Here is a 22,889-nt window from a genome sequence, read left to right on the forward strand (position 1 = left end):
TGAGAAAATGCAATACAGTAGAAATACCAACTCCCTACAAATTGATATGGAAATTAAACGCAACTAATCAATTCTCACTAATTTTAAATTCTACTTAGAAAAACAAATGTCTGAGAACAACCAAGAGAATTTTGAAAAAGAATCTTCACCATTGTGACTTGCCCTAGCAGATCATTAAAACATAGTATAAATACATTTCCAGTAAGACATTTTGGACTGATAGAAAAGTAGAAAAATCAATGGAACTGAATGGAAAGCTCAGTAGCAAAGACATGAATCAAAATAAATTTAATATATGGTAAGGGTGCAATTTCAAATCAGTGGAAAAAGATCAATTGTTCAACAGACAATGTTGAAGCAATTACTTTTTAAATTTTAGACCCTATCTCATACCAAAAAAATCCAAAAGACAAAAAAACTTCAGTCCGTTTCTGTCAAATAATTTGATGTATCGTAAATTTAAGATAAGGAAATATTTTAAAGACAAAATGCATTTCCTTTTTGAGACACAGGAAAATAAATAAAATTGTCTCTAAAATAACAATGAAACTAGAATGCTAAAAATCCTTTCGTAAACAAAGCTGCATGATAAATGATAAAACTGGGGAAATATTTAGAACATAAGACATAAAGCATCCATAGGTTTTACATATTAAGAGCTTTTACAAAATCAATGAGAAAATGAATACACAAACATAAAAGAAAGCAAGCATAGGAAGTGAATTTGTAATAGAAAAATAAACATTAAGCATTTTAAGAATTTCTCAAACATCACTAATGGCCTAATAAATACAAATTTGAAATAATCAGATATAGTCCCCTCATCAGATTGGAAACCATCAAGGTTTGACAACATAGTGAGTTTCTGTAAATCAAATTGAAACATGGAAAAATGTGATGAAGTCTCAGAGATGTTCAGGAAATGTGCCAAAGTATCGAACACAAAGTGAATGTCAAGTAGAGAAGGAAACAATTGTTCAGAAACTTGATATGTTTCTACTAGTTTCAGATCCTGGGGCCAGGTTTTCACTGACTTTCATTTAAAGTGTGTCCTTGACTTAAAAGGTTGGAAGATTTCTCAGGTTCTTGTTTAGTTATTTCAGGGGTGGTGGGCAGAGAAGGAACAACTAGTTTTGCCACTTGATTTTTTTTTTTTTAACTTAAACTTGAAAGTCTTTCTCTATTCAGAACAGTTTAGCACAATGAGCAAAATGCTGTTATTTTCATGAAATATACAAGTACTTTCAGGAAACTCAGTGATGCCTGACAAATCTTTAAAATTACTTAGTTCTCTGAAATCACAAACTAGTAATGTGTGACAAGCGTTCATACTACTTAAATAACAACCAGTCTCAATAATGCCTACATTTATTAGAAAACATACCGGTTCACAATGTGAACAAACTCTAGTGGTACCTCCTTGCATGATCTTAACCTTCTTGATCCATGACTTTGAGGTTCTCACCAATTTTCAATTGTTTATGACCAGTGGTAACCTGGTTGGGATGCCTGAACTGAGAAAAATGCAACCGTCTGCTTTGCAATCAAATAATTTGCCTTGCCTCAGAAATGGTATTGACAATTTTTAATTAGATGAGTACCTATGTGGGAATTGAATCTGATCTGACATAAAGCTGAGCCCCATACAACTCAATGAGAAAGAACACCTTCCTGCAGACATCATCTCACTCTCCGTACTCAAGAGTGTGTGCTGTCAACAGAACTAACCTTGGCAAGAACTTAGAAAGGAAATGCATAACCTATTCAACAGAATCACTTTATTTCTAGACTTGTATTATCAACAATCAGTATGAGGCTCTCATCTTATATATTGTTTGTAGTGCAAAGGGGCTATTTCTACTTTACAGTTGTGGAAATTACATGACTACTAGAAGATCACGCAGTGAGTTGTTCCCAGTCGATGTACAAGGGATGGAACCCGAGTCCTGAATGTGGGAGCCACAAAATCAAATCCATCTTTTTACATAAGAGGGAACTGTCTTATAGGCTCAGAGATAAGGTCTTATTAGGAACCACTGCCAACAATAAAGTCCAGTGAAAGAACATATTTGGTTAGTTTATTCTCTCCTAGAGGAAAAGAAAATAAAGTTTTATAATATACACATTGTGTGCTCACTATCTCTACATCTTACCAGGTAAAGCCTTTTCTAATGATTGCTAAGGGCTGGAAAAGCTGCTTACAGAGAATCACATTCCCCGAATTAATGAGCGACAAAACAGCTTTACTTATATTTGGGAAACAATGATTCTAAATCAAATGTCATGGGAACACATGAATCAAAATAAATTTAAAGTATCAATTATTTCAACTAATAACTTACTGAAAAGAAACTAAGAGTAGGCAGCTTAAACCAATCTTGTGACCTTTTCATGTGGCTGATGTTCAAAGACATTAATAACTGCAGACATTTAATTGTTAAATAAAAATCATGGTGAGTTTTATTACATTGTCAATATTTTATGGCTTTACACATAATATTTTCAATTAATCCTGAGCATGAGTCAATGAAATAGACAGGTTATCTTCATTTTTAGATTAAAAAAAAAAAAGATACATATATATGCAAAGAGGTTAAATAATTTCTCCAAAGTCTCATAACTGTTCAATGGCTGTGCCAGGATTCCATACCAGGTCTCCCTTTGTGTCCCTTAGACTATTCCCAGTGTCCCCTGATTGTCACTTCACATAGGTAAGTCACAAGTTTAAGGCAACAAAGGTGACTGCTAGAGTTTGCTCAAATGAAGAATAATCTCCACTGTTGCCTGATGTCAAACTGGCAGCTCTGCCTTTGTGCCTGCTGAGCTGGGGGCCCCAAGCACAGAAGGAATAGGCCAAAGTCAACCACCCCTTGTTGCCATAGCAGTGATCCTCACGTCACCTGGTTTGTTGGCTATTCCGTTTAGGAATGTTCCCTTTGGCACCTCACTGGCCCTTGCAATCCACTTTCCCTGAAGGTTAGCATTCTCCAGTCTTGACACTAACAGTCCCAGGCTGAGGAAGGCAGTTTCGATACTTGGTCCTGGCCAAGAGAAGTCAATGCTAACTTCCCAGAGTTTACTGAGAAGAACTAATCTCACGGAAAATTTCGACAGGGATAGGGAGAGGGCACATACTCATTTACAGGTTCTATACTCCTACAAACTTTCTGAAAAGGTTCATTAAGACATCTTAGGAACCAGGCAAGGGACAAGAGAAAAAAGAAAAATTATTTGAAACTGCATAATAATTGGCATTTCAGAGATTTGGACTTTCCTTATTTTAAAACAGAGAGAGTATTGTTTACACTGCCTTGGAGGGTGTTCAAAGATGTCTATTTTTAATAAGATTGAATCATGTTTTCATTCCAGCCAAAGTGATTTTATTCCATGAATGTAATTTCCAATGTACTGTACTATAATATTTTCAATACAATATACATAGTTATCTTTCAATAAGTATTTGTTAATCTAAAAAAAAATCAATAAACTTGATTCAATCAGGAAGATTTCTTGTTGCTGTTAAAATAGGTTATCTGTTAAATAGCTTCAATCCCAATCTTCAATTAATCCAAGTTTAAATCTCCCTCTCAAATCCATTTCTGACCACAGGCCCAGCTTCTTCACCCTCCCAACCCTCTTACCCTTCTTGACCACAGCAAAGATTAATAGCTAGAACTCTGATGTGTCTAGGCTTCCCCTGTGCTGCTGCGAGGAGACCAAGTCTGGCCTGGGGACCATACAGGCTGTACTTGAAGAAATGCATACCTCCGAACCAAGGAGGTAATTACGCACACAGACACTTACCTTTCCAACACATTCTAATATTGGATCACTATTTTCACCCTAAGAATGTCCTTCGTTTGGCATGTCTCTTGCTGAAGACAAGTCACAGGGCTATCCCACACAGATTTCTCTAAGATTTCTAATGGCTTTCACAGTTTCCAGCTGTATAACAAGCTCCGGGGCTGGTTTCCTCACTGTTGTAGGTTTTACAGTCTTTCAATTTCAGAATCACGTTCACTCAAACCTAAAAAACATACCCTTTCACATTTAATGATTTCATTGGAAACAGCCCAAATGCTCAACCGGTTTGCCATGCAACAATTTCAAAAAGCATTTTTTTTAAATGAGTTTTTAGTAATTGAAACAACCTACAATATGATCCTGGAGAAAAGAAACATAAAAATAGTATATGTAGTTAAAAATCTAAATGCTTTTTAAAAAGTCTAGAAGGATGCATTCTTTCCACAGTATTACCTAAACTATTAAATAGCTTCAATCCCAATCTTCTCCAATAAAATATATTTCAAGACATAAATCAGTGTTATTTTGATAAATAAATTTGGGAACTGTTACTATGTTTCCATTTTGGAAGCCCATTAAGCGTATTAGCATATTAAAATCTCTGGGAGGACCTTTAGAGAAGAAAACAGTTTAACTTTATTTAACCCTCACTTTCCCAAATTTATTTGACCACAGAAGGTACTTTTACAGAAAATATGTTAACTTATATCTTAATCAGAATACACCTTGGGAAATGCTAAAATGCAAGGAATTTACATATCTCTAGGTGGCATGTATAGTGATTGTTTTTCTTTAAATATTCCTATTGCTTTCAAATATTCTGTGATAAGCATGTTAATTTTGTAGTCAGAAAAAATAAAATAAAAACAGCCATAAAAAGTGTTTAGTCCCATTTAAAGTCTCTTCTACTTTTATCACATTGGCTTTGTCACCCCTGGCAGTTAGTTCCCAGAGACAATGCAAACCGGTCAAGCAAACGACAATTTCAAATGACGCCGGGGCTCCAGTCTCAGATCTCCCACTGCCTCACTAGGCAACCCTGGACAAGTTATAAGTTAAGCCTGGGTAACAACTACATCTACTGGATGTAGGCTAGATGTGACCATTAAATGCAGTAGCAAATGTTAGGCATTCAGCACTGTACCTGGTGGAACACCATTCAGCAAATGCTCATTACTTGTGTGATCAGAGTCATACAAGCTACCAGCCACTGTTCTTAAATTACTGTGACCCTGATCCTTTTAATTAGTGGAAATTCGAATGAATTTACCAATATTCATTCAATCTCCAAAGCAATTGAGGCTCCATATTATTGTACATACCATCTTGTGAAACACACTTATTTAAAGGTAAGTTGACCAGGGACACCCTAATGTTTAAGAAACTTTCCAAGTGCAGAGTCTATGCATGGGTATAATTCATCCTACTTGAAAAATTTGCATTATATTTACTAAGAAAAAGTAGATCTTCACTACATCAAGAAATTCTGAATGAATTTTTTTTTATGTCAAAACTTACCTACAAGAAAATGGAAAATACTCCTATATTACAACAAAAAATGAATCCAGAAAAATACAAATCAAAAAATAAAACTATTTAACTGTATATGCTCTAGTAAAGACCTTTAGTCAAGGGTGTGCAGAGTTAATTTTCAGACTATGCTATCATGCTGCCAATAGAACTGAAAGAGTTACAGTTTTAAACAACCTGAGATAAATGCCGCCCACTCTTGTCCCCTGTGCTAAATGACACTGTCACAGACTTCCTGAAAGATGGAGTCAGGATTTACAGATTCCTCTCATTCTTATCAATAACTAAAGTCAGCTTCTGGATCGACACTTAATTTTACTGCATTTGTTGAAAAGTATAATGCCTCAATCTCTTCTTTACAGGAGGTAGAATATCTGATTTTAATCTATATGTAAAAATAAATTCTCTTCAATATAAGATAATCTGTGATTAGAATGATGTCTCAAGTTCGCACCCACTCTCTTGAATAATGTTCTAGTTTATGACTTGACAATAGAAAATATTCAGTCACTGCATATCAGTCTTAATGAACTCAAAGAAATGCAGGTAGAGCTACTCTCATCTTACATAACAGAAAAGTGAAATATTAAAAGGCAAGGTTATTCCCACAATCGTAAAGTGAGGAAACAATCCAAATTGCAATCACCTTGGTAGAATATGCCTAATCTCAGAAGGAGCATTTTTCTCCTCTAAAAGGGAATGTGATTTTCACTAAGATTAGTACGCATTATGTCTTCAGCATGCCAAGCACAGGTCCCCTGCATCAGGCATGGGGGTGTGCACAGTGGACTTATGAAACTTCTAGCTAACCCCATCCTCCACTTCCCAGGAAAGGCAAACGAGAACAGGGCATGTCTTGTCCCTCCTTGGTTTGGAATTACAGTAGTACAGTAATGATACCAGAATTACCAGAGGCTGTTTTGTAACAATGTAGATAATACTTCAAACGTACCAAGCATAAACTGAATGCCTGATATACACCGGTGTTAGTTCCATATTTTTATTCTGTATTATCCTCTTCCATCTCTTCCACCACCCCAGGAGGGGAAACAAAGTGTCTAAGCCAGTGAGTGGCAGAGCAGAGATTCAGGTCCAGGTCCTCGGTCTCCAAGCCCACTGCAACAGCTGCCTGCCAAGTGCTATCTGACTTCTGGCTGGACCAGTTTTATTTGAAACCAAAACCAATGCTGTTAAATGGCAGAGAGCCAAGTGCACTGGTTCATTGCATCAGACAACCGTAAGGTAGGCAGCAGAGTTAAATGGAGAGTACTAGCCTTACTTAAATTAAAATGCTTTATGGAATGCTGGATAACCTTAAGTAATCATTTCTTTAAGGTTTTTTAATGATGAATTCCAGCTTAGAATTTCATCTTTTTGGGGGACCATGTAATATGCCAATTTGTTGTCAAAAACAGCCTTCAAAAATAAAAGGAAAAACCTGTTTTCTACTGTAATATTTGCAGTTTTGTAACCATTTTAAAGTGTTACACCCAAAAACACTGGGGAAAAGGAGCACTCATACTTATTTTCTTCCCTAGGGGCATATTTGACAATTTCTTGCATTCATGAAACCTCCAAATTCTGTCTCTTTTTTCATGAGCTAGAAGAAAACACCCTTTATTATTTGGCCTTATTCTTCAGCCCGTTGTTCACATCAAGAGGCTAATGTCCTCCACCGATAGAAATCTTAAAGCAAAATAGCAAGGCTGTTGAGAATTTAGATTTTAGGGTTTTGATACAAATAAGTAAGAATTCTTATGGACTAATTAATCACACAATTAATGACTAATTACTCCTCTCTCGAAATCTATAACCTGTTTTATAAATCAAATATTACTCTATCATTATTTAAATAGGAATATTTAGGCTTTAAATAATAATATAGCCATAATGTCCTGTTAAACAATCCTGCCCATGATAGCCAAAGTTTTTGCTTACTCTAAGCATGAAATGGAAACATTACTCACAATTTTCACTTATACTAGCAATGAAATGTGTATTTCTTTCATAAATACCACTTTCATAAATTCCACACAAGGAATAATGCAAATCAAGAATGGAATTTTATAAGTGCTGAGAGATTTAAAATGGTAATATTAATGGTGTAGCATTTGATGGTGACCGGGCAACAATTCATTGGTAAATGGCTACAAAAACGAATATTAAATCCTCAGTTCAATACTTTGCATAAATGAGCTTCTACCACTCCAACGGACAAGTAATTAACTTATCTCCATGCCATACATTGACCTCTTGCTGGAGTTCACACAAATTCAAATAACATCTATCCAATAACTGATGGTTATATGTCTAGGTATGGCAGGAAATTAAACTAAACCCTGCAATTTACACAAAAGCAGTCAAGAATATGGCCTCTCCCACTTAGGGTTTCACAGTAAATTGTAAACTGCATAAAGGATTCTAAAGTGAACACTTTGCAGCAAAGGGTGGTAGGGGGAGGGGCAATAAACAAATCTAAATATCCATTAATGGGGATTTTTATATAAATTATGGTTCAACACTACAAAGATATAATATACACCTAGAAAAAAAATAAAGGTTTTCATGTAATGAAATGAAATAATTACAAAGATATACTGTTAACTTTTTAAAAAGCAAGGTACAAAGCAGCACTAACTGTGTATTAAAGAGGGAGAAATACATATACATACATACCAATTTGCTTGAGTGTAAGGAGATGCACTGTCGCATGCTAGCCACTAGTCACATGAGGCTCTTGAGCATTTGAGATGTGGCTAACATGACAAAGTAATTGAAATTTTATTTAATTAACTTAAATTTCAAATCTGACTCAGTATAAAATATTTTTCTGGTAATGATTATTTGGCTAGAATTACGATCATGCTAACCATTGTGTTGTGTAATATATTACTTAAATTAACTTATTCATATGGTTCCTAGAAAATTGAAAAGTGCATTTGTGGCTTGCATTATATTTCCACTGAACAGTGCTAGTACAGAGCATCCTACCAGGATTGGAAAGAACTGGCAACACTGCCTCTGGGGAGAAAACCTGCATGACAGGAACCAAGAGGCTAGCAGATTTCTGTTTTGTCATTTTTCTCATTTGAATTTTGTGCCATTTGAATATACTGCCTATTAGAAAAATAATTTGATTGGGGAGGGATTTCATTGACATAATTATCAATATAATTTTGGATGAAATCTCTCCCCGCAAAATCAAATGCGGTATTTTTGAAGAGGTTATACAAGGGTACTTCAAAAAGTTCATGGAAAGATTCGTATTATCACAAACTTTTTGAAGTACCCTCACATATGTCTTTGGCAGAAAACATTCCTAATAACCTAAGATCACAGAAGTGTTTCACAAACGGTACCAGAGTTAAAAAGTGAGCATAAGAGATCAAAGCCCACATATCTCGCACTGCCTGTGCAGTGGCAGCACAGCCTAGCACTAGCACAGCGCCTTTTTTTCCACCATCACAAACTGTTCTGTTTTTCATTTTTTCATTCACTGCACATATTGTTTTCTTGTTCCTTTCTTCATCTACATCCCCAAATAGAAATTTAATTATCCTTTACATTTCCATTTAGCAAAGGATGCATCTACTTTCTTAGCTAACCAAAGAAGTAAAAAACCAAGAAAACTCTCCCCACTTCACAACCCCCTGAAGTTTAATTTTTTTCCATGAAGCAGTAGTGTAAAAATGTAAGCAGATCACAAAGGGTTCCAGGAAACGGAGGAAATAAGTATTATACACACAACTGAAATACGCTTAATGTATTCAGATATAAAATGAAAAATTAAATTGTATATGAACAGAGTTGTAGTGGATTGAATTATTTACCCCCAAAACTCCATGAAGCTTGAATTATGTCCCCCAAGTTTTATGTATTAGAAACTTAGCCCCCACTGTGACTGTTAAGAAGGTGGGAAATCCTATTATGGTAATTGAAAGGTGGAGCCTTGAAGAGGTGATTGGATTGTAGGACAGTGCAGTAGTGAATAGATTTTAAATGGTGGTCAGGGGCATGGTTGTGAGGGCTTTAAAAGAAGAGGACAGTCTGTCTCTCTCTGTCTCTCTCTCTGCTTCTGCCATCTCACAATGTGAGACCCCTGGGTCACTGTTGCCACCACCAAGACCAGCACCAGATGTGAACCTTGGATTCTTGGCTTTCCAGACTCAGAAACTGAAAGCAATAAATTTCATTTTCTTTATAAATCACCCAGTTTCAGGTTATTTTGTTATAAAAGCAACAAAAACAGACTAATACAAGAGTATTACCCCAAGTCTCCCAAAGTTTCCCATTTTATTTTGAAAACAACCACAACGTCTTTTCTTCTTTGAGACAACTGATTTGAGAGCTTTAAATGTATATAGCAATGAAAACTCTCTCTCATTTGCAGGGTTAGATCTAAGAAGCAAGTTAGTTCTCTAAGATTAAGGAAGAACACAGCCTCCATTTTCAAATACTACGTACTCTCCCTCCTTTTCTTGCTCTCTTTCCTCTTCTATAAGAATGTCTGACATTGGTCTGCACTGGGGTGTATCATTCTGATTAAAGAGGCCTAGAGCCACCGAGATAATGTGTGCAAAGCTATCCTCGATGGCTTAGCACCTGAATGGCAACTAAGTTGGGCTGGGTTCCTCACCCATCACCCAAATTATGCTGCAGAATGACCGATCATCACAATGAACAGAAGGCTTTGACTCAAAGCACAAGGCATTCTAGATAGACTTTAACTATTAAAAGAAAATGGCTAAGTGCCAGAACTTGTTAACATTCCTTCTTGATAGGAAACCTTATGAAATACCCTGTGAAGACCTACAGGTGTAAAAGATGTTAAGGATGGAATTAAATAGTTTTACTACTTATTCCCTGCCTCCTAAACTGTGTACTCCTCCTTCAGCACGGTACATCATTTCTTGGTGTTCCACATATCTGTGGGATTCCAGAAACTTGGTCTCTACCCTGCCAAGTTTTACACTAATGTAAGGAAACTGTGAATGCTCCAAACCCATGACATTCAAATCCTCCACTGCTACCAATTTTAACTTTTGATGTGCTTAATATCTGGGAGCACACACAAAAAAATAATGGATTTGGTTCACCAAAAATTATAGCAAATATTCATTCCATATCTTCACATAACTTTTAGAATTGCCACTAATTCAACCTTGCGTAATCTGTTTAGTGTTCTAAATATGATATCCAAAAAATGAAAATCCCAAGGTGTTGCACCCCAACCATGCATATAAAATTTTGGATCTAACTAGAAAACTCTAAAAACTCCTCTAAATGAATTCTGGGCTATACTACTTATAACCATGGAACTAAGTGATGGAAATGTGTTCCTGGACTTCACAAAGATACTGACACAAAATTCTGGACTGCATTTTCTCAGCATCAACTAAGGATGAATTTTCTATATATTTCTACATACATATAGAATCACAAACAGAAGATGTGAATTACTCTTTAATATTACTCCTTTCAGACCAAATTATATTTCAAAAATGATGTATGGTAAACTGGAGTAAACTAGAGGCTGGAAAAGATTCTAAATATAAAATTTGTCCCAATTAATATATGAGGGGGAAAATGAGCATATCTCCCATTTCGGATCACTAGTGTTAAATATTTTTCATTCAAACAGCGTCATCTCACTTTCCTAGAAGGAAAAAAAAAAAAAAAGGTCACAGGTAATAAACTAACACAATTTTAGATCGAGAGAAAATTGAAGATAAAAGAATGGTACAGGATCACAATGTAAAATTTTATTTTTTTATTTTTTTTTATTTATTTTTTTTTTTTTTGTCGTTTTCGTGACCGGCACTCAGCCAGTGAGTGCACCAGTCATTCCTATATAGGATCCGAACCCGCGGCGGGAGCGTCGCTGCGCTCCCAGCGCCGCACTCTACCGAGTGCGCCACGGGCTCGGCCCACAATGTAAAATTTTAAAATGAGTTTCTTTTCACCTGCTGACATTCTTCTCTGCCTCTTTCAGCTTTGCTCTCCTGAAACATAGTAAAAATGATATTTTGCTTTAAATTAAAGCATCTTGCTGTTCTCTGGGAATGGGGAACAACACATCTCGTGTAGGAAAAAGAGGAAGAACTCACTACAACGGTGTCTAGTAGGACACTTCGTTCAGGAGTTTTGTGGCCAGTAATAACTAGATCATGACACTTGGGTATAATGGGATCTGCCACAGACTTGGAAATACAGATGCTATCCTATGAGACAGTGAGCCTGTCTCTTTCCTAACTCTATTAAGGCCATGACAGAGCAAGTGACTATCAGGCATGAAAGAACAAAAGAGAGACAAAGGGTTGCTCCTCTCTCAGACACTTCCACTTTGTGTAAAATTTACATCCACTTTAGCACAAAGAAAAAAAATAAATTTAATGACTCTTACAATCATCTTGACTACTGCTGACTCAATTGGCTTAGAAACTAAGGCATATCCATCAGGCCTGGGAATGGTAGGGTGGTAGTCATTTTTCACTTTTCGCAGCTCAATTTCCTGTTTTTCCAGCACATCTGAACAGATACATGACTGCAGCAGCTGTTAAAAATTTGGCTACTGCCACCACCACTCCCCTTGGAGTACTTCCTCACTTCCGTTCCCCAAGAAATAACAGCATGTGTGCATGTGCACGAAGGCAGATGAGAGAGAGAGAAATCCTCAAGGAGCAGCTATAAACGTCTCACCTCAGTTTGAGTATCTTAACTCCACTTCCTTACAAATATACTGTGTTGTAGGTGTAGAAGATGTGACGTTAGGCTATAAAGTAAAATGGAATATTTAATTTTAATGAATACACTAGAATGAATACCAATTACTCAGTGTTAACTCCTCAAATTAGTCACACTGAGAAACAATATACTTTTTCCAATGATGCTGACATTCTAAAGACATATTCTGATGCCTCTGGCATTAAATTTTATTTAAAGTCAACCTACACACCATACCCAAAAAGTCAGAATCATTATTTTATAGGCACAACCACATGTTGCACCCAAACTATTTCAACTCAGATTCTTACTCAACTACACTTCAGAGGCTTGTCTCTGAATCACTTTGGCTATTTAAAAAAAACCAAATCCCAGTGCTGGCTGATTAGAGCAGTTGGTCAGAGCTAACACCAAGCCTAGCATTGTTTAAGAAGCAATTTCATTTTTACTTTTAAATATGTCCAAAGGAATTTTCTACAAGTCTGAGGTAATTACAAAGGAAAACCTCTGTCCTATCAATCCATACCTTTTTCCAAAAAATAAGCTCCGACTTCAATTGCAGAATCCAGTAGAGAACAATGGTCACCAGAGAAAATTAAAATGAGGGATTCAGAAGGTAATTCTTCTCCCTGTTCACCTGCTATCTTCATTCTCAATACCTCAGACACAAACTTGAAAGCCTTAATGGGGCTACATTTTTTCTAGAGTAGGCAAAGAAACTGACCCAATTCCGTACTATATTGTGCTTTTCCCAGACCAAATTCCTGAAAGCCTGCTTCTGAGCTGTATTCCTGAGGAGAATATACCACAATGGAAAGGTGCAGATGTAATAAGGATATTGCCCAACACAGAACGCCACAAGGATTAATGACCCAAATATAGCTTAATTTATTGCCTATGAAACTTGGCAATTTTGATCTTTGTAAACCTTTAAAATACATTTAAAATGTATTAAAAGCTACATATAGGACTAAGCTTTCCACTTTTTATGGGTTGAGTTACCAGAGTTTCTCCTGCCTTCACATTCTTTGCTGTTTTAATTCTGAGATGACCATACCAATTAAAGCACTTCCTGTGTCAAAATACTCCAAAATTCAACTCCACTGCTTTCTTATGTATAAAGTCAATAGTTTCAAAATATCTGAATTTATAAATAGCACTGTGAACTTACACTAGATGAATAAAAAAAACAAAACCCAAGCTCACTCCAGACTAGACTGTCTTTGAGAGACTTTTCCAAGGGATTCATTGCTCAGATATGAAGTTTGTATGCAAAACTGAAGACATTTGGCCCTTTATAAATAGTCATGGGAAACTTCTTTCTCCCATACTTTTAGTTTGTTTTTATTATAACAGATGGGGAAAAATTTAGCAAAGCAAAGTCATAAAAAAAAAATACTTTCAAACCAACTATCATACTAATGTTAGAACACTAAAAACTTAAAGACATAAAATTTCTAACAACAACAATAAAAACACTTGCTGGAAATTAGGACGACAGTTTGACTTAATTTGTAAAATAAGTATAGACTAAAAACTAGACAGAAACTCCTCCTACCTTGGTCCATTTTCCTTCTGGACACATTTATTTCTAAACATCTTAAGCATATCAGCAATTTTTTTGTGCAAGATTTTCCAGCACAGAAGTCTAAATTTCTCTTTAAAATATGTTCCAATATCTTATAAATGTTAAAATTCTAAAATGTTTGCCAAGAGACCAAGCCTAATCTTCACTTGAAAAAGATATCAGTCACCAATCACAATTCTGCAAAAGCCCTTATTGTAAGATATATTTTACTTTATGCAAACGGAATATAAATCATTTTGTTGCAATTGGTATTTACATTCAGTACTTAGCAGTCTCTTGTAGTAAATAAATTTTTAATTAAATAATCACTATTTGATTACCTGATTTCATAGGTTAGGCCAGGGGATCAGCAAACTTTGTATAGATCCAGAAGGTAAATATTTTTAGCTTTGCAAGCCATGTGGTCTTTATCTGGACTACTCAACTATAATGTGAAAGCAGCTGTCTGACAGTAGGCAAATAAGTGGGCGTGGCTGTCTGCCAATAAAACTCTTTAGAAACACAGGTGGAGGATAAGCAATTAATACCCAGCATATACACAGAAGTCCTAAAACTCAACAAGAAAACCAGTTTCAAAAAATGGGCAAAGAAGTTGAATAGACATTTCTCCAAAGATGATAGGCAAATGGCCAATGAAAAGATGCTCATAATCATAATCATTAGATAAATGCAAATGAAAATCAGTGAGATACCACCTCACACCATTAGGATGGCGATGGGAGCAGGGGACCATAGCCATCCTAAGGGACAGGGGACCAAAATAACAATAAGGATCTGGAGAAATTAGAACCCATGTACACTGTTGGTAGGAATGTAACAACGTGCCACTGTGGAAAACAGTATGGTGATTCCTCAAAAAATTAAAAATAGAATTACTGTATGATCCAGCAATTCTACTTCTAACTATATATAGAGTACACCCAAAAGAATTAAAAGTAAGATGCCTAGGAGATAGTTGTATACCCATGTTCACAGCAGCACTACTCACAATAACTAAAATATGGAAGCAACCCAAGTATCCATTGATGGAAGAATGGACAAAATGTGGTCTATACATACAACAGAGTATTACTCAGCTGTAAAAAAGGAATGAAGTACTGATACATGCTAGGGATGAACCTTGAGGACATTATGCTATGCGAAAGAACATAGTCAAACAAAAGACAGACTGCATTATTCCACTCATAAGAGGCACACAGAATAGCCAAAAACAGAGACAGAAAGTAGAATGGTGGTTGCCAGGCGTTGGGGGAAGGGTAAGTTATTATTTAATGGGTAGAGTTTGTTTCACCAGATGAAAAGAGTTATGGCGATGGATGGTGATGATGGCTGCTGAACAATACAAATGTACTTGTAAAGCTAAATGACTACGCCACTTGTCTGGCTAGTTATTTCATTACTAAAGACAAAACGTTTCATATTTTAGTTATTCTGTTTCCATTTGTACTGTCAGGGCTAGGGCTCAGATCCTTCAAACCCATTGTAGAGTGCGTCACCAGAACCCTCACAGGCAGGTCCATGCTAGGTAATTTGGAAAGATCCCAGGAGCCATTGGCAGATGACACGAGCTCAGTCCTCAGGAGGAGAAGCTTACAGCAGATCCAGCAGCAGAAGCAGCAGCTGCAAGGGCCTCTCGGAGCATCCCAGGGACTCTGGCAGCAACAGCTTGCAGCAACTGCCTCCAGCAGGAGTAGCAGCCTCCCCGTGCTCCCCACACCACCCAGGGCACCCTGGGGATGGGGGGTCCTATATATCAGAGCCACTGTCCTTCATACTCAAGTCCATAACCAAGGAACCCCTGGGCACATGTGCCTATTTACATCAAATGCTCAGCAAGATTCTGAACATCTGAGGGGCCCTGACCGTTTTCCTTCATTTTCACCACAGTACTTAATGCTACTGAACTATACATTTAAAAATAGTTAAGATGCGGGCCGGCGTGTGGCTCACTCAGGAAAGTGCGGTGCTGAAAACACCAAGGCCATGGGTTCGGATCCTATATAGGGATGGCCAGTTGGCTCACTTGGGAGAGCGTGGTGCTGACAACACCAAGGCAAGGGTTGAGATCCCCTTACCGGTCATCTTTAAAAAAAAAAAAAAAAAAAAATAGTTAGGATGGTAAATTCTATGTTATGCATATTTTAAAACAATTTAAAAAATTGGAGAAAAAGAGGAAAAAAAACAGGTGGAGGGCCGTTATGACCCTCAGGCCATAGTTTGCTCACCTATGAGTTAAGCTATTGCATTTTAAGTTCTAAGATTAAACATACTGTTTTTAAGCTAGCATCAAAGTACTATTTCTACACTAACATTACACTCCTCCCCCCCCCAACCCCAGCACAGTTAATTCCCTTCATAAAACGTAAAATCAGGAACAATCTCCCAGTGCCTTGGAAAACGTGTTTTACATAAGGTCTCACGAGTTTTTGACTAATTAAATGAAACAGTTGTCTTAATAACATGAAGCTTGGCATCTCCGTTATTATATAAGTACACCTGGCATTTTAATAATAAGGTAAGCTTATAATATTGTTATTCAATTAACCTCTAACTCATTCAGAGGAAATAGACTTCAAAGGAGAAGCCTAGCATTGTTTAAGATCTCATTTTTCTTATTTGGTAATCAAAAATCCTACTTTTTATATTTTGCTATTTAATTACTGCATAATAGCAAAAATAAGTACAGACTATCATGACAAAAGAAGGTTGCCAGTTTACTGTGAGTTCAATTATCCCGAATACATGAAAATGTTAAATATGACTTTGAAAACATAACCCAAATATTTAGCCTCCTTTTAAAGCTACACATCACTTTCTAACATGCGTTGGATTTTGTGGTTTTTAAAATATCAACAAAAAATCAAGACAATGCATCTATAAAGCCACTTTAAATAAAAACCTTTAGTGATTCAGTATAATCCACGGCAGCAAATATACTGGGTGACAATAGGCCTAGTGATGAAGAGCATAGCTCTGGGATCAAAGCTTGTTTCTAATACTCTTCCGTCCCTTACAGCTATGTGGCTTTGAGTGTGTCGATTAACCTCTCTGAGCCTCTGTCTCCCCAAGTGTAAAATCAATATACTTTCTCAAGAAGAAGTAGCAGGCTAGCCAGTTAGCTCATCTGGTTAGAGCGTGGTGCTGATCACACCAAGGTCAAGGGATCAGATCACCATACAAACCAGCTGCCAAAAAAAAAGTAGCAAAAAGATTTTTTAAATAATACTGTAAAGCAACTAAATGGTATCTTTAGAAAGGCAAAATAAAGCTTAAAAGTTACAATCTTGAGTTCTCTAAAAATGATTAGCAGCAAATCTACTTAATAACTCTCAGACCTGTTTGCACAGTGGAGTCACTTGAACAGCATTTTTAAACTATACACGCCCTTGTTCCAGCCCAAGTCAATGAAAATCAGAACCAGGATGGGTAGGGGTAGGAGAGCATGGGTACTAGCTTTAAAGTTCCCCATGTGATTCTCATGTTGAAATCTCAGCTAAATCATTCAAATTCTAAGTATTCAGTAAATGTTTGCTAACAGTACTCTGTTCATACAATCAGTTAAACTTTAGAACCAATAACGCATCCAAATAAAAGCTTAAAAAAGCAGCTGCTAAATCATTCCTTAATTTTTACTGTACTTTCAATTAACTCCACACCTCTCACACCTCTTAAGGTGTAAAATATAGGAGGCTTTGTACTCCCATCCATTCCTGAAAATTTGTTTCTGAATAAAAACATGAAAATCTCTCAAAGCAAGGTCAATTAAGCTTTTGACATCCAAATTTCAGAGTCAAAAAAAAAGGCATATCTGTCTGGGCAAGAAAACAGCACAAGCGCTAGTAGCTTTAAAGATAAAGTACTCAGGTTGATGTCAGCAGGCAGCAATCATATTGCTTTTGCTAAGCAATTAACGTCACCTTACTAAATACTAAGAAAATTTGGGTGACTTCACTAATTGGATATCTATGGCAGAGATAAAAATCACTTTTGGCCACTACCTTCCCTTCGAGAACGGCACCTCGTCTTCCCAACCAGTGTCTCCGACAGTGTTGATCTTTTTTTTTTTTTTAAAAAGGCACCAACCAACCAACCTAGTATTTCCACTTTGTAGGAAACAAATATAAAATATAAAAGTGATTTATTATAATTTTCTTCTAGGTAACACTATGCAATTAAACCAGTCAATTTATATATATGTACATATGTATGAAGACATATACATACATTAGTAGATAGGAATACACATACATTATATACTAATATATATGTGAATAGTATATGAATGTACATATTATATATGCATACGTATAATGTTGCATGCAAATGTTAATCTCAGTGAAAGGAAAAACTAAACTGTTGTGGCTCAATGGCTTTTGAGGTCTAAATTCCTAGCCTCTTCAAGTGCCAACAAACAAGCCCATAAGATATAGAACAAATACAAAGTGGATACTTTGGCACGATATTAAGAAAGGAATCTAATCTAGAATGGTTAAGTCATTAAAGCAATACAGTGGAGGCCAAGATGAAAGACACTCAAGATGGTCACTGGATCAGACCCTGTGAGGGCAAGGACTTTGCCAACACATGACTCTAAGGCAGCCACAACTTCTGTGCACTTTTGCCTCGACTGAAAAGAAAATGCCGCCTATCCCAGATAATTCACAACACTATATGATGCTTAAAGTGAGTTAAATATGTGAAGGCACAGAAAAAATTTTCAACTATTTCTTGCAGTGTTACAATTATTATTTAGAATGTTCCAAATAAAAGGCAACAGCTGAGAGGCCATAAAACAATTACTTTTCCTAAAATAATTAATCATACAAATAATGCAAGTGGGGAGGAAGATACTAGCCACATTTTACCTGAAATACTGAAATGTGTATTTAAAAAAAAGAACTATACTGAGTTAATGATTAAACATAAGTGATTTGTTAAAATGTAATAGATTATTATATTGTACCGTGGTCAAGAAAAGATAAAAAGCAATTGCAACAATCAACTAGGCAACTAAAGCCCTGGGTTTTCCTTCTAGATTTTCCACTAATTTGCTGTGGGATTTCAAAGTAACTCAGTGGCTCTGGGCTTCAGATTCTCTTTTGTAAAATACAGAGTTGAACTAAATTTCTTTAAAATGGCCTATTACAACAATGTAAAACTTGGAAAAGTAAGAGTAATTCTTTCAAGCAGTAATATCCAAGGATAAGGACTAAATTAGGCTTCATCATCTATTAGATTAACATCATGATATAATCAGCCAGGTTTTAGCAAGAAACTTACTTCTAAAAGCTAACAATTATAACATACTGATTAAGATTGCTCCCTGCCACCTCCCAAATACTCTTATCTAGGAAAACTTTTTTTCCAAAATTTAAACCTTTTTAATGTTCTGGGTTTTCAAGAAAGAACAAAAGCAATATCGAATACTGAATACTCAAATATCTAACGTGCACTTGGAGTATGTCAAGGGATGAGATAGACAAGTGGAAGATGAAGTAGAAAAGTCACTTTTTGTTTATATTTTTCAGGTAGTGATAACATCTCTGAATAGAAAAATATAAGGTAAAATGATAGAGTAGGGGTGTTATTTTAGGGAAGGTGCATTTTTCCAGGTGTCCATCCTTAAATTTCGACACGGGAGGGCAAAAGTCCATTAAAAATATTCTCTTCATATTGAGACATTAGATAAAGCACTTTTGTACATTCTCTTAAAGCAAAGAAAGAACTTATAAATTTAACCTTTAGATTCTCAAAAGCAAAATCTGAAGTATCTTACTACAGTTGTGCTTTTCACTAGAAAGCTCTTTCCATTCCTTCACCACAGAGCCATCTAACCTCACCTATTTTTCTTAAAGGTATCATTTGATTTTTGAACACCTGTAGGTGTATTTTTGTGTAACTGGGGTTTTTTTAAGTAATACCTTTACCTAGTCCATTTCAAATCCACGAATTTCATTCTCTTATTTTGCAGTATCTGCATACATTTCAGCATTTTGAAAGCTGTCCCATCACCGTCAATTTACATAACTGCAGATCCATTCAGAGACCTTGCTTTCATGCTCAATATCTTTTCTACTAATGTATTTGTTTATTCATACATCCTAATGTGAGAATATATGTAAACGGTGAAAAAACTGGGGAAAGAGGAACGGAAATCAACAGCAGTAGGGCTATTTGCAGGGGGAAGAGGATAACTAATTGGAGCAAGATGAAAGAATTAATTCATACGCTACATGTTTCCTCTACGTAAGCATTATACTAAATATCTTTTAGATTAGTCATGTTGCTTTGAGACTTTTCCACGTTTCCCCTAAACAACTGCCAATGTTCGCCTGGCCTTTGATGAATAAACATGCTGTGACTTGCTTATAAGGAAACGCCTGTCATATCCCAGGGAAAAATGACTTCTCCACTCTTAAGTCAGAAAAACTGTACAACTCTCATTCATTAGTTACAAAGTCGATTTTTCCTTAACGTTTCTATTTCTGGAGCGTTCATGTTCTCTTTCGGGCATTTCTGCCTTCCGATTAAGAAAGAAAAGAAACTCTGAGTTGGGACAACACTTGCAGGAAAAAGTTATACTCCCTCATAGGGGTTTCCCACTTCAGAAGCTCAGCTAGCACCCATGTTAACTCCTGCACTATTTACCAAGACCAAGGTTATTCAGGTTCTCTACTTCTCTTGTAGAACTACCTGTTCTCATTAGTATTTACCCAAATGCTTAGCAAGCTGATTATTAGCATATCTGGCAGGAAGACATGCTTCATTTAATATTAACTCACCATGTGACAGCCCCTTCCCCTCCAATCTCTCCTCAAACACGTGAGAATAAAAACAAGTACAGTTGTTTGCAATCTGATTTTGCGCTTGGCTTTGGCACCAGCAATTGGTCACAGGCACACACACCCCCAATTAGAGGCGCGCAACCCGCCCTCTCCCGGAACTGACAGGCGGGCTGACAGCTGGCACACCCTCCTGTCGCCCTCCACCCGCTTGCAGAAAGCCCCTTCCTTACAGTCACCTTGTCATTGCTCGCCTGCTTGGGCCTCAGCCCTGGGTCAAGGAAACTTTTTTTTCCTCCCTTCCCAAGAGCTCACTTACAGGTATCGTCCACAGCTCCTCCAGCGACCCAACAAGGAGCCCTTTGTTACAAATTTTGCTGTCAGACTCCTCACCCCACTCCTGGCATTCAGCTGGCCTTCCGCAACCAGGGCAGCCCCAGTAGGAATGCAGTCAAAAGGGACCCAAACCCACTCACTCCCCCTCATCCCCCGCCCCGGGCGGCCTCCGAGAAGGCCGGGAGGAAGCAGCCTCCCCAGCCGCGTGTAGGGTGACCAACGAGTGGGGCCACGGGCAGCGTCGCGAGCTGCCAGCCAGGTGAAGCGGGTGAGGCCTCGCTGCCTTCGCCCTCCCGCGAGCGCGGCGCTCCGGGCTTACCCTGCAGGGGCGGCGGGCGGCGTGGGCGCCGCCGGGGCGTCCTGCGCGCTCGGGGCTCTGCCGTCCATCTCCTTGCGGGGCGCTGCGCGGGCTCCAGCTCCGAGGCGGCGCGTCACTGCTGGGGTGGGAGAGGCCGGCCAGTCAGGGCGGGAGGCGCGCCTTCCCGAGACCGGAGCGGGTCTGGCTGCGCGTCAAGAGCCCGCCCGAACCACCCCAGCCCCGGGCCGGACCGCCTCCCGGGTGCGCTTCCACCTGCGGGCCCCGACTCCCAGCACGCGGGCGCCGCCGCCGCCGTCGCCGCTGGTTCTTGCGGACTCCGGGAGCACCCGCGGCAGGAGGCGGTGCTCCAGCCCCCGCCCCGTGGCGTTACTGGGTAGCCATTTGGCGCCTCTCGCTCGGGAATGGAGAGGAGCTGCCCGGGCTGGAAGAGGAGGAGCGGGGCCGGGCGCACCGGTAGCGCCGCCACGCCGGCAGCGCAGCCTGGGCTCCTCCGGCCGAGTTTTCACAAACAAAACGCCCCGGGAAAAGTTGGGAGAGCTGAACTCTCTTTTCCCACCCAGGGCTCCTACTGTCTTTTCAAAGGGAGACAGTGGCTCGCCTGTTCTCCCGCGGCTTCCTCTCCTACTCTTCCCTCCCCCGGCCCGCGCGCTCACAGCTCGGCTCTCGAGCCAGGACTTGAACAGAGCAGAGAGCGGCAGCCTGTCCCAGGCTCAGCGCCGCCAACGCCTCCCCCTGGCCTGCGGGCGGGCTGCCGGGCGCTCGCGGGGCGCTGCGGGGCCTCTCTGCAAGCCCGCTCACTCACCCTGCCCCATGTCCCTGCTCAGAGCCCGGGAGCTCGCCGCCACCTCCGCCACACGGCCGCCCAGAAGTGGGGACGAGCTCGGCGGCATCGGAGCGAGCGAGGCAGCGAGCCGGAGAGAGGAACGGGGCGGAGGTGGTGCAGGAGAGAGTAGGAATTTCCCTCTCCCAGGGCTCCGGGTCTTTGGGGTCCCTGGTTGGAGAAGCCGAACAGAAAGGAAGCTCCCAGGCAGGGTGTTCCCATTCCCACCGCTAGGGCGTCGCTTCGGGAAGCCCGGCGCGCCCCAACCCGACAGGTGGGGAGGAAGGGAGGGTACCTGCCCTGCGAGCACCCGGGCCACCGCGGAAGTGCGGAGAGAAACTCGCAGAACGGGGCCTGCAGCCTGCCCTCCCTGCAGGCTGACCTTCGACGTCCGGGATTGTTTTTTCGTGTTTTTGTTTGTTTGTTTGTTTGTTTTTTTAACCTGACCTCTAAGGTTGCTCTTATGCTAAAAACGCACCTGTGACACTGATCTTTCTAATCGGTGGCAAGTTAAAGCTTGCTTGCTCTGTCTTCAAAGGCATGTTTCTTAAAATAAAAAAAAAACACCTCTAACAGCTGTGACATGAGGACTGGGCAATATTTTGTCTGATGACAGTCTATAAACTAGAATTGAATGGCAGATTTTATTCGCCTGTGGAAGTTTTACAGGAATAAAGGAATCACACAGGCACAGCCGTTTGTTTGTCTGTACGTTTTAGTTCCCACCTGCATGCTCTTCAGACAGTTCTTTACCCCTGACAAACATATATTTGCATATTTCCTATATGGTCTCCTAAGCGACACTTGTTTTAAGGTGCAAACCATTTGGGTGGATCCAAAAGCTTGCTTTCAGAAAATGACGTGAAATTAAGAAATTAACTTAAAATTACAATTTAAAAATAAAAATATTTGTAATAAACTCAGGAAGGAGCATCCTGAAGGGAACCTCTGCTTTAATACTAACATCAAGTAACAAATCTGTTAGAT

The 22,889-nt window shown here is 38.8% G+C and overlaps 1 protein-coding gene across 1 annotated transcript in view; it reads right to left on the reverse strand.

Moving 5' to 3' along the window:
- The window catches only part of COBLL1 (cordon-bleu WH2 repeat protein like 1), a 168,722-nt gene extending 147,572 nt beyond the window's left edge, over positions 1-21,150 (reverse strand). The window contains exon 1 of the mRNA XM_063085710.1: positions 21,083-21,150. Coding sequence (XP_062941780.1) covers positions 21,083-21,150 — 68 coding nt within the window. The remainder of the gene's footprint in view (positions 1-21,082) is intronic.
- Between the last annotated feature and the right edge of the window lie 1,739 nt (positions 21,151-22,889).

Source organism: Cynocephalus volans, chromosome 1 (genome assembly GCF_027409185.1).
Source record: "Cynocephalus volans isolate mCynVol1 chromosome 1, mCynVol1.pri, whole genome shotgun sequence".
Taxonomy (NCBI): Eukaryota; Metazoa; Chordata; class Mammalia; order Dermoptera; family Cynocephalidae; genus Cynocephalus; species Cynocephalus volans.